General features: G+C 38.6%; 2 protein-coding genes across 3 annotated transcripts in view; both read left to right on the top strand.

Moving 5' to 3' along the window:
• The window catches only part of echs1 (enoyl CoA hydratase, short chain, 1, mitochondrial), a 418160-nt gene that overhangs the window by 404711 nt on the left and 22 nt on the right, over positions 1 to 13427 (top strand). The window lies entirely within an intron of this gene.
• Positions 2844 to 13427, top strand: agpat5 (1-acylglycerol-3-phosphate O-acyltransferase 5 (lysophosphatidic acid acyltransferase, epsilon)). Of its 2 annotated transcripts, none has more exons than XM_080545187.1 (9): positions 2844 to 3417; positions 3543 to 3808; positions 4722 to 4791; positions 6208 to 6323; positions 6619 to 6708; positions 7451 to 7541; positions 9068 to 9229; positions 10936 to 11059; positions 11255 to 13427. In XM_080545187.1, the coding sequence occupies exons 2-9, from the start codon at positions 3590 to 3592 to the stop codon at positions 11478 to 11480; spliced, it is 1098 nt and encodes a 365-aa protein (XP_080401313.1). In that variant the 5' UTR covers positions 2844 to 3417; positions 3543 to 3589; the 3' UTR covers positions 11481 to 13427. The 2 variants fall into 2 exon arrangements, with proteins under 2 accessions (XP_080401313.1, XP_080401312.1); XM_080545186.1 differs by having other exon boundaries at positions 2844 to 3424; positions 3474 to 3808.

Raw genomic sequence — 13427 nt, 5'->3', positions numbered from 1 at the left:
TACTCCCTGCAATGCAGTGTGACCTCCATTACAAACCTACACTGAATGTTTGAATGATGTATTCAATATGGACAAGAACAATACAATAATTTGTGTGTTATTAGTTAAAAATTCTTTTTTTTTTCTTTTTCTGCCACTGTATATCAAGACTCATATCCTATATTATGCTCCTATGCAGAGATAATATAATGCTTTAGTATACAGTTAGGTCCGTAAATATTTGGACAGTGACACAATTTCCATAATTTTGGCTCTGTATGCCACCACAATGGATTTGAAATGAAACAATCGAGATGTAATTGAAGTGTAGACTTTCATCTTTAATTCAAGGGGTTGAACAAAAATATTGTATGAAACGTTTAGGAATTGCAACCATTTTTATACACAGTCCCCTATTTTCAGGAGCTCAAAAGTAATTGGACAAATGAACATAATCATAAATAAAATGTAATTTTTTAATACTTTGTCGAGAATCCTTTACAGGCAATGACTGCCTGAAGTCTGGAACACATGGACATCACCAGATGCTGGGTTTCCTCCTTTGTGATGCTTTGCCAGGCCAGCTGTCTTCAGTTGTTGTTTGTTTGTGGGTCTTTCTGCCTTTAGTTTTGTTTTCAGCAAGTGAAATGCATGCTCAATCGGGTTGTCCGTCTGCTTCTGTCTTCTGTCACATCATCAATAAACACTAGTGACCCAGTGCCATTGGAAAATAGGCATGCCCATGTCATCACACTGCCTCCACCGTTTTTTACAGATGATGTAGTAAGCGTCGGATCATGAGCCGTTCCAAGCCTTCTCCATACTTTTTTCTTCCCATCATTCTGGTACAGGTTGATCTTAGTTTCATCTGTCCAAAGAATGCTCTTCCAGAACAGGCCTGGCTTTTTTAGATGTTTTTTGGCAAAGTCTAATCTGGCATTTCTATTCTTGAGGCTGATGAATGGCTTGCACCTTGTAGTGAACCCTCTGTATTTGTTTGTGTGAAGTCTTCCCTTTATGGTAGACTTGGATAATGATATGCTTACCTCCTGGAGACTGTTCTTCACTTGGCTGGATGTTGTGAAGGGGTTTTTCTTTACCATGTAAAGGATCCTGTGATCATCCACCACTCTTGTCTTCCATGGACGTTCAGACCTTTTTGTGGTACCGAGCTCACCAGTGCGTTATTTTTTTCTCAGAATGTACCAAACAGTTAATTTGGCCACTCCTAATGTTCTCGCTATCTCTCTGATAGATTGTTTTGGTTGTTTTTGCAGCCTACGGATGGCCTGTTTCACTTGCATTGAGAGCTCCGTTGACTGCATGTTGTGCGTATACAGCAACATCTTCCAAATGCAAATGCCACACTTGGAATCAACTCAGACCTCTTACCTGCTTAATTCATTCAAAATAATTAAGGAATAGCCCACACTGGCCCATTAAACAGCTTTTGAGTCAGTTGTCCAATTACTTTTGGTCCCTTGACAAAGAGGGAGCTACACATTAAAGAACTGTAATTCCTAAACCCTTCCTTCGATTTGGATGTGAATACCCTTACCCTAAAGCTGAGAGTCTGCACTTTAAGCCCATATTCATTATATAACTGTAACTTGAAGATGTTTTGGTAAACAGCTAAAATTACAAAGATTCTGTCTGTGTCCAAATATATATGGTGTAAATAATCTCAAGTGCCAATTAAAGGGCGCAAGGGTTAACTTCAAATTTGCTACACATCTATGTTATGGCACTGTCTCAGAGCACACTAACTTTGTGATTGATTCATAATGGCACTGTCTCTGAGCACACTAACTCAGGTTGATTAGGCTAACAATGACTGACAGCCCTATTTGCATATGTCATCATATTTGGGACATATTAATTTGCATGTAACTGTGTATTTTTGTAAGTATGAACTTGCAAAATATTGAGAGGCATGTGGCAGCCATGTTTTTCATCCGATCATGTTGTGATTTGGTACACATCTATCTTATACTACTGTCTTGACGGACGCTCACCTACTTTCACATTAATTTGTATAAATAAGGCCGAAATAGCTTAATTTGCATATTTTGTTAATTATGGGGCTGATTAATTTGCATGTAGTGTGGTCATTTTTTTATGTGGGAACCTTTCGTCCTCAAACTTGTTAGGGACCGGTAGCCTACATAGGCTACTTATTATGATGTACAAGGTTTCATGTCAATCGGACTAATGACGATTATTTGACGATTGTTCTGTGTTTTTCACTAAATTATAAAATAGCGGAAAATATTTTTCAATGTTGAAAAATGTAACTTGTTGCTATCGCGCCCCCTTCTGGAATTCTGACGTCGAAATTGTTTTGAGGGTCCTGGGGCCTCTACTTGCCTGCCAAAAAGAAGAAGAAAAAAAATCAAAGTTACCAATGTTTGTGGGAGTCATGGCCATTTTTCATGAAAACGAAACAGGGCTGAATAACTAACAGTTACAATAGTTACAATACATATAGTTATATATAATATAAGTTATATATAATACATATAGTTTGGTTACGGACATGAATCCACACATTTATTATTTCTCCAAAATAAAATTATTATTAATTATTATAATATTATAATAAATAATTATAATATAGACAGGAGTTAAAAATTATTATAAATTATTTCACATTTATTATTTCTCCAAAATAAGAAGAATACGTTTACATTACAGTGGGAAAACCGTTATCTGTTTTTGATTGAGTGGCCCCCCAGTGCTCTCTCCACCCCACCCCCCTTAGCAACCACCACCTCAGAACTCTCACTTCAACCAATCAGCTTTCACGACATTACCACGTGGTTCACGTCTCTTTTGCAACATGGAGTCCATGAGGAGGAGGCGTGTGTGTGTGACTTTGACAGCTAGCCAGCTAGCAGACAGTCTGTGAGTGTGAGGAACCAACTGTATGCTGGAGAGAATCTACTGATAGTTACTAACAATGTCAGTGTGAGTAACCATTGCCGTAGTCATGGATTTTAAATAATAATAAACAGACGTAACGTTTGTCAATGGGCCCGTTGAAGAGTCAGAGTGTAGCTGCTAGCGTTAGCCACAGAGACATCGCTAGCCTGCCAGGTACAGTAACCGAAGGGAAGCTCTGAGGTCAGTTATTGGTGTGCTGTAACCTGCTTTGTGTTGATTTGTTGATCTGTGGAGTTATAACTAGCTATGCTGCAGTTTTATAAGTTAGCCAAAAACGTTAATTCGTTACAGATTTGGCGTCACATGATCCATAACAAGCCAGTAGCCTAGGCTGTACCCTCGCAGCTTGACAGTTGGGCAATCCGCTCTTGCCCAGCCAGGTTAGTGCTAACTAACTTCTCATAGAGATCAACAACAACAACCAACCAACCACATTATTGCAAGTTAGACGAGCTTGCTTCATTATTGCAAGGTAGTAAGTAGACAGTTAGACAGGTAGACAGTTAGACAGTTAGACAGTTAGACAGGTAGACAGGTAGACAGTTAGACAGCTAGACAGTTAGACAGTAGACAGTTACACAGTTAGACAGTAGACAGTTAGACAGGTAGACAGTAGACAGGTAGACCCTATAGCTCGTCATTGGAAATAATAAGTGACAATATCAGAATGCTGCTCTCTCTGGTGGTGCACACGTACTCGTTGCGGTATTGGTTCCCTGCCACCGTCATGCTAGGCACAGCCCCGGCGTATATGCTGACATGGAGCGCCTGGCGTCTCCTCTCTACGGTCCTACCAGCGAGAGTATACCATCAGATGGACGATCACATCTACTCCATCTACCAGAGCATGGTGCTCTTCTTCTTTGAGAACTACACGGGGGTGGAGGTATGTATGATTGATTTACTACTTGCTGTTTTAAGTGCCGACCCATTTCCCTCTCTCTTTCAGTTCCTCATGACTCCACTGTATTTGGATTGGCAGAACTACAACAATTACATGTTGACCAGATTGCTATTTGGTGTAATTGCTGCACAGAGAACAACACCTGGATTATTGTAGGCCTCCTCCTCCTGGTGGTTTTATCAGTGCTGCTATATGGGGTATAGACTATTGTCATAGCTCAGATTTATTAGGTGTAACCCTCTGGGCGTTGTACATTCTTGCTTTTCTGTTTCTCTATCAGTTATTTGTTTTATGGGTTAGGCTGATTTTCTATTTCTTTATCAGTGTTTGTTTTAGGAGACAGGAGTTCTCCTTGGGGTGTGTCTGGAAAAGACCAGTCAAGAGTCTGACTGAGACTTTTGATAGTCAGCCTAGGCCTTCTACTTTTGGTTCTTATCTTTGCTTTAGAGTAAACCTGTTGACAATCAATGATTAGCATCGTTTGTATAGCATAGGTGGAAGACACACTGTCATTATCCATCACCACATCATAAACTCCAGCCATATGGCAGCTTGCGTGTATAAACAAAACACTGAAGGCTGGTTTCCTTATAAATCCTAGTTCTAGACTAAAAATCACAATTCAATGGAGAGTCTCCATTTAAAATGAATTTAGTCGAGGTATTTCATTAATCTGTGTCTGGCAAACTTCCCCTTATAGTGTTGTCTTGGCTGTTGAATTGGCAGTGGGGTTTTCATAGCAAAAGTTTTGTTGAAAGTGTACTCTCAAAGATTGGCACAAATGCTATCATTTGGTAACTAACATTATTGCTAAATTTGTTTATTTCCTATGTGTCTTATTCTTATATCACTTTCTTTCATGTAATTGTAACCTGTGCTCATCCCTCTTTTTAAGATTCTTATCCATGGAAACATACCAAAGAATAAAGAGAATGTGGTCTACATTTCCAACCATCAATGCACTGGTGAGCTTACCTATTCAGATACATGATTTTTATTTTATGTTAAAGGTCCAATATGTAATATCTAAGCTTTCTAAAAGCTTCCTAATGAATGTAATGACTGTTTAATCAGTAAGGACCAGGGAATGAGATCCCTTGAAAGAAATGTCATTTACGAATGCTGTTTTAGTCCAGAAAAGCGCTTTCTAAAAAGGAGTGTCCTATCCAACACTGGGTTTAATATAAACTTGGGTTGCCAATGTTAATGCGTTAACACTCACGATTAATCAGAAAAGCTTAAAATGAATCAAATTACCAAGTTCTACTGACATGCGTTGCAAACACAGATAATACGATGACTGAGGCGACATCCCTCCCCGTGTGCTGAACAGCTAATTTCGTTTTAAAAAGCTTCCAGATGGAAGTTTAGATAAAACCAAAGATGTGTGCACAAATTGTGTGCACAGTGATGAACTGTCTTTCCACCGAAGCACACCAAGTCTGAAGTACCATCTTCGGGCAAAGCACATCTTCGCTGATGTTAGCAAAGGTGCTAGCACTGAGATAGGATCAAGCCGTGTTCGTGAAACTACACTGGTAGAGTGCAGCCGGGGCAAGTCTGTCAACAAAGTTAAAAAACAACTAAGTTAACCAATGCAATCGCTAAATGGATAGCCATGGACTGCAGGCCCATCAACATTGTTGAAGACCATGGGCTTCAGGGCATTGTCCAGATCGCCTCTGACGACCATCATACAAGCCACCTTCCAGGGGAACTATTGTCACAAGAATTCATGTATTGTATGGCAGTGAAAAGGCAACGAAAGCTACATTTATTGCACTGACTGGAGATCACTGGACATCAGTAAGCAACCATAAGTAGTTATTATTATCTTACAATATATATATATACTTTGTAACGGTTATTTATGTGGTTGTCTGCTAATTAAGTCCGCAATACATTAGTGGGCAAAGCCGAGCACTCCCTGAGTTTTTACTCTGCAAATTAAGAGATTCTAATCTGAGGTGTTATAATAAGTTAAAAAGAAAAACCTCTTGATTCCTCTAACCCGTTTGCCATGCATTTCTTTATTCCAACACCAACCACATTTTTGTTTTAACTCCCCCAAAAAATACAAGTAAATACTAGTATTTTAAACTTGTGATTAATCACAGCCTATTATTGTGATTAACTAGATAATTTTTTTGTTAAAAAAAGTATCGATTGACTGCACTAATATAAACATGTTACTGGACAGGGGAGTTCTATGGGAGTGTACTCAACGATTTTTGTCTTTCTGTCTCTGGTGGCTGCCTCTTTGAATCGTGTGTCCTGCTCCTTTAAAGGCTTATGGAGAAACAAAAGAAAGGAGATGATGGGGGGGGGGGGGAACTTGCTGTTTGACTAAAACCCTTGTTTTCCTCTGTCTTGTCATGCAGCGGACTGGATCATTGCTGACATGTTAGCTGTTAGGCAGGATGCCCTCGGCCATGTAAGATACGTCCTTAAAGATGGCCTGAAGTGGCTCCCGTTATATGGATTCTATTTCTCTCAGGTAAACAATCCCAAATTACTTAATTCAAACTTATCATAATGTTTTTTTGTATTGTGCTGGATGGATGGTTATGATTCATTTACGTTTGGGTGATATTTAATGTGATCTAGGACTACGTGAAGAAAACACTTGGGGCTGGTTTCCAAGACCCACATTAAACCTCCATTAGTCCTAGACTAAAATACATCCTCAATAAAGAGTCTCCATTGAAAGTTTGAAGTAGGTCTTGGATTTATCGGTGTCTGGGATATCAGCCCTTGATGTCCTTATTTATGACTGAATGTTCTGGTTTCAGCATGGAGGTGTCTACGTGAAGCGAAGTGCAAAGTTTGATGAGAAGGCAATGAGAAAGAAACTCCTTTCACAGACAGTATTGGGAACACCAGTAAGTATTTACATTTTTTGAATGTTGTTTTCCCATCATATTGTTGTGTTTAGTCGCATGTCATTTAGAAAACGTTCATACTGTAAATCTGTCCAATATATTCAATGGATGGGCTGTCAGAGAATACCATGAGTACCCCAGTCCTTCTCCTTTCCCCAATCATTAATTAAAGAGAATTATTGTCATAAAGTATACAAAGTACATAAACTGCCAGAGAGAAATATTTTGTAATGGGCACTTTTGGTCACTGGTATGTCTTCTCTGAAAGGATTCCCGTGAGTCTATATGAGGAGGGACAATTGTTGCCAAGTAGCTTTTTCCCAGGACACTGTACACCCCACATCTGTCTGTCTGGGCTTCTGTGTAACCCTGTGCTGGACCAATGCCCTGCACTCTAGCAGCATGTTGTTATCATTTCATAAGTACATGGCACCCAATTAAGTTGCTATAGTCTATAAATGCTATTGTTTTGTTTAAGTATACAAACAGGGATGTGTTTCAATCAGTATCTTGTAGTCAAGTTGTAAAATCTATATAAATTGTCTTATCTATTTACACCTCAGCCTTAATGTTACATGTTGAAGAAACGACTGTATGCTTGCCCATCCTGTAGTCTGGTCGAAATGTTAGTCTCCAATTATGTGCCTTTAAACATAGTAGCTCAGTATGTGCTGACCTCATGAAAGACTTTGACACCTGGCAAAGACACCTGTGGCATACCTTGTATTTGTTTTCTGTGCAGATGTATCTTGTCATCTTCCCAGAAGGAACCCGATATAACCCTGAACTGAAGAAAGTGATCAGTGACAGTCAGGCTTTTGCCACTAAACAAGGTGCTTCTTATATCATGTTGAGTCTCATTTATTTCAAACAAGTGTGTGTGTGTATATAACGGTAATGCATTGCAATGTTATATGGAGTCCATATCACATTCAATGTTGTATGGACTCCTTATCGCATTCAATGTTGTATGGGCTCCTTATCACATTCAATGCCAATCTTTTAGCACTTAATTTATCCATATCAACCTCTCTAATTAAACATCTGGCCATGTTTAGTGGCAGAATACAGAGGAGAACATTTACGTCAGCATTACTATACAAAGACCATGTGGTTTTTCTATGTAGAGCCTTATGGCAAACCGCAGCAAAACTCATTTACTTGCAACCTAAACAGTTTGTTGACGGTATAAAAAGGAAACCTTTGGAGGAAAAAAAAGAAAAGAAAATCAGCTTGGCTGTTTGATATTTTTTCTCATAGTCAGTGGATTGCTGTTACAGTGCCAAGAGCTTGGCAGCCTGAACCAGTGAGCTGCTTTAATGAAATATGCTAGAGGCTGTAGCTTAAATACTGGCCGAGAGATTACAAAAGTATGTTCCTGCAGGCCGATAAGTGATTTATAATGTTACCACTACAGATGTCTCAAACATCAAATTAAAACATTTGTATCATGCTCAATACAGCTCAAATATTTGCTTTATTACCAGCTACTACTTGACTTAATCTTTTACATTAGCATCCAATACAAACTTGCTATCTTTGTCCCCAGACAGCTTTGTTGTCATTGTATTCTTTGCTTATGATGCAGTGTATTCAGTGTATTCCTTTGAGGTTATGAAATTTGACCGTGAGGGAGTCCATTCCAAACTGCCATCACATTTATACTACAGTGCAGTGCAATATGGATACTCAGCACATTTAACTAGAACATTTTTATTTATTTATTTTCTATTGAATCAAAACAGTGAATGTCACCTGCCACTATAAATCTGAATAAACCACTCTAGGGATTTAGACACATGACATTATCAGCTTTCAGTAAGGTGGGAGCATTAGTGGAGGAATGGTGCCAGATCAACTCTGTGTCCTAATTCTCCACTGTTTTTCCTGAAGTGTGCACTCCTTCACTTGAATGTAAAAGCATAAGATTGGTGTAAGAGTCCATGCTTACACCAATCCTATGCTTTTAAATCCATTTGGAGAGTGCAGATTTTAGGGAAAATGTTGAGAATAGGGACACAGACATTCTACCAACAATGAGACAGGACAACCAATTGGCAATGCAGTAGTTGGCTCAAAGACTTGTGGATTTTGGTCAGAGTCCAACCCACGATTAAATCAGGATAGAATAACAGGCATATTAAATGTCATCAATGATATACATATAATATGATTTAAGATAATTGCTTAAATGCTTAAATGCAACACACAATCTTTAGTTGTAGTCACTAGAGGTGTAACGGTTCACATATTCGTACCGAAAAAATAATGGGCTCGATAGTTTAGCGTTTTTTTACTGCAGTTTGTCATGATCAGTCATGATCTTGTACGTTTTACCATGGCTGTTCACTTCCCACAGGACTGGCTGTTCTGAAACACATTCTGACCCCCAGAATGAGAGCCTCTCATATAGCCATAGAGACCATGAAGGACCACCTGGACGCTGTGTATGATGTCACAGTCGCATATGAGGGAACGCTGGACGCCAAAGGGGAAAGACAGCCTGCCCCGTCTATGCCAGGTAAGAGGGGGTTTGAGAACGCTGTCTTCCTTGAGCTCTCTACGATGTCTGTGCTGTGAAGGGATTGAACTCACTATAGGATAATTTGGTCCTATTTTGGTAATTAGCAGGCAAGCCAATACACTCCTTTGCATGTACCTTGATATTATTCAGTGCAATCGTCTCTGGGTCTCTCCCATGCAACTGAAAAGACATGCATTCATTCATTATCACTTCATCAAGAAAATGACGTGTGACCTTGTACTCCTAATTAAAACAGGTTAAAACAAAATTTGGAATGTCAATTTCCTGTGGCTTCCTGTCAACAGTGTGTTACATTGTGATGTCTTTGATTCTTGTGTTCACAAACCTATTTTGTAAAGTACTTGTAATGTAAAAACATCCTGTTTTCTCAGGAATAAACAAACAGTGACGTCCCTTAATTTCCCAGTGTTTCACATGCTGTGTGACTGTACAAAGGAGGAAATTATTGGACAAAGGGTTGAATGTGCAACCAAGAATGTTTTTTACACTGATACGGATGTCTTTCTAGCATCCAAACTCAAACCAAATAGATGTCCGTAATTGTTAAAAGATTTTTTATATATTTATGAACAGATTTCTCATGAAATGTATGTTTTTGGAATGTTTCATGCTGACATCTGAAGCAATACACTCTTAGAGCATGTTTTCCTGGGAGTGGATGGCCTTTGGCTCTAGTTAACTCAAGAGCAACCAGTGTTGTATATTTTGAATAATGAAAAGTACTAGCCTCCATGAAGTAAACATCTACTCTGTTCGGCTAGTGTCCAGGATCTTACTGTTATCAAATGAACCTGGGTTGATAACCAATACAGGATTTAATATTATTAGCTAGCTAGTGGTTATAGGGAACAATTGTGCATAGTTAGGTTTGTTTACTCTCAACAGTATCAGTGTTTCCATGTTTGCTGTCAGATCAGAGGTAGGCTTTTTTTTTTTTTTTTTTTTTTTTTTTTTAAATCATTGAAACTAAACGAGCCTTATGGTCATTGTGCCATTCTATGAGTTATACTGTCAATCAATCATGTAATGGATGTTTTCAATTGGTCACAGGAAAGCCTGACTCTGGCCTAATTGCTCTTCCTCTGGGGAGGCTCAAGTGACGTGACTTAAACATGAGCTGATCTTGTATCTCAGGAGGCCTGTCTGATATGATCCAGCTGTTTCTCCATGATGGCAGAACCATGAAAATTGCCTTCACTTGTGTGCAATAATTATTTTAATGACTGCTTCACCCTCGTGAATCTTGCAGATTGGATTAGTCATATGAAAATGCCAAATCATTATAATACATATTATAGTTTAGGAAAACCAGAGTGGGGAGGGCTTTTAAGGAGACCGTCGTTTTAAAAGCTGGACATTCAAATGATGAGACACTCCTGACAGCATGGTGAAGGAATTTTATATTCCACCATATACTGTATATCATTTCTCAAAGCAAAGTAGACTTATCCCCATTTTCCTCCTTATATATGTGAACTTCTGTTTGTTTCCTATAGTGGTTTTCCCCCCACATGAACTTGCTTCCATAGTGCCTCATCCACAACCTGTTCCTCATCTTTATTATATATGAATTATATATATATATATATATATATATGAATGCTGACTCAACGTGGCATTGTCGCTGATAGTCTTTTCCTGGTGTTGTTTTGTCTCATTCATGTTTTCTTTCTGTTTGACAGAATTCCTATGTAAAGAATGCCCCAGAGTCCACATCCACTTTGAACGTGTGGACATGAAGGAAATCCCTAAAGAGGCTGTGTTCTTCCGCAGGTGGCTGCATGAGAGATTTGAGATCAAGGACCAGTGAGTGTCCTCTTACCTCCTCTCTTTAACCCGGTCTGACATTCAGACAAACCTGCTATGCACACATTTCAAATGAAATGTAAATGTTTCAAATGTAATCCAAGGTTCAGTTGAGACCGTTACATCTCTGTTAGGCCTATAATAATAATAATAATAATAATAATAATAATAATGTCAACTGTCTTTCCCCCACAGGCTGCTGACTACTTTTTATGAGTCGGAGGATCCCAACAAAAAGTGCAAGTTCCCTGGAGAAGGTCAGAGGTCGCCTTTGAGCCTCACAAAGACGTTGCCATCTCTTCTCTTTCTGGGAGGACTGACAGTGTCAATGCTATTGACTGAGTCTGGCAGGAAACTCTATGTCAGAACCTGGGTGTGTGGGACACTGCTGGGATGGCTCTGGGTGAATGTAAGTCCCTAAGGAGAGAGAGGGAACATGGCTGCCATCATGCCATTAGCCATAGTTATGGAGAGAACTTGCCCTCTCCTTAACCAGCGAGGCAGAGAAGTGTGTTTTCTAAACAAAGCATTTCTTGCTGTTTCGATTTTGGAGCTTCTACGATTTTGTCGAAATATGTGGCTCATTGCCTACCTTCAACCATAATAGCGGTAAGGAGAGAGAGAGGGAGGGAGAGGGAGGGAGGGAGAAGTAGCTGCTTGGTCCTTGCTCTACGATTGTTTGTGCGAACCTGCAGCCCAGTAAGGTGAGAAAATATAAATGGGAGTTTATGGGAGAAAATGTATTTCTTATCATGATATTTCCCCTTTACTTCAACCATAAAGTAAGAATAGCCATATGTTTTCCTAAGATGTCATCACATTATAAAATCAAGCCAATTCTGTACTTTTGCATGTCCAATGTCCAGCATCCCTTTTCAAAATGTCGTTATCTTCCATTAGTTTGTCAGGTTTAGTGTTAGGCTCTCTGCCACAGGTATTGATGAACGAGTATCCAGTACTTATTACAACATTTTGGTACATGTTTATCCAATGGATTATGGATAACAGAAAGATGTAGGTCTCAATGATATCAGATATATAAAGTTCTCTTCTTTTAATGCCAAGTTGTCTACTGTATATGTACGCTTTGCTGGGTTGAGTTGTTGCAAACAAATTGTTGCCAAATTTGATACAAGTGCAGGGTTGTTGAAAAAGTATTTCAAAATGAACATTACAACATCTATATTCGGGTCAGCATGTCCTGTTTGCTGTATCTTAGCAACAGATATTGCTTTGTTTGTTTTGTAATTGTAATAACGTTGCTGGTATTTAACACCTTCAATTTATTTTCGAAAGGAAATTCTGTTTGAGATCTTGTTATTCAGAGGCATTTTTGTATATGCTGCTTTTTATGTCATGTTACAGATTACCCAAGGGATATGGCTGGCAATATATATTGACAAGGTAAACTCAAGTATGTATCACAATATTGTAGAACTCATGTTCCTTTGTGTCAAACCCACTACTCTGTTACACATCACTGTACTGTCAAATTTACTGTACGTCCAATGAATTATTATTTTTCACAATGAAAACATTATTACCTTTTCACTGTTGTCACTTTACATATTGGTATTCTTACAGTAGCTTATTGAAGTATTGAAGGAATCCTCCCCATATGGTTTATAAGACCATAGTAATAATTACATTATGCCACTCAAAGGCCTCTTACGCATATCCTACCATGACAGTGTTTTAATACACACTTCATTTCAACCAAAAGAATTCCAGTCGAGACCTGATTTAAATAATATATTGCAAATTATCAGACGATTCTGGAAGACGCCATCTGAAAGTGCCAATTGTTCCCAAAACTGTGCCTTCAAAGAGAGGAGTTTGTCCTGGATGACTGCGTCTGTTCATCTGATGATTGTACTAGGATTCCCTCTGTTGGACAGCACTGGAACTGTTCAGCACAGCTCAAACGGTCAAAAATGTCTACAATTCATGAGTTTATGGTAGGCACAGTATGGTGGCCTTATTTAAAGGATTTATTTTTCAGAAACAATGATCAATGCAGATGTAGTCCTTTATAAAGTCAACTTAAAAAAATAAATGTTTAACCCTGCGTGTCAGCGTAAGAAGAGGAGTTTATTTCAATATCCATATCTTTTTCCATACTATGGAACAAATCTACATGTCTTGAATCTATCAATGTCTAGTGCCATTACAATTTGACAGTCAGCCTATAGAATTTGAGTTTTTAGCTACCTGCAAATTAGATTTTAGCCCACATTATGAATGGGCCAAAAGTACAGAATCAAAATATCGAGTGTAATTTCATATATAGCTGTTTTACCATTAAGAAAAAAAACACATTTGAAGAATATCATACATCTGGAAGAGATTACACCAGAAGATGCTAACT

The sequence above is a fragment of the Nansenia antarctica genome (assembly GCF_963989245.1).
Source record: "Nansenia antarctica genome assembly, chromosome: 1".
In the NCBI taxonomy this organism is placed as follows: domain Eukaryota; kingdom Metazoa; phylum Chordata; class Actinopteri; order Argentiniformes; family Microstomatidae; genus Nansenia; species Nansenia antarctica.
The sequence above is the reverse complement of the archived record's forward strand: the minus strand, read 5'-3'. Positions and strand labels throughout refer to the sequence as shown.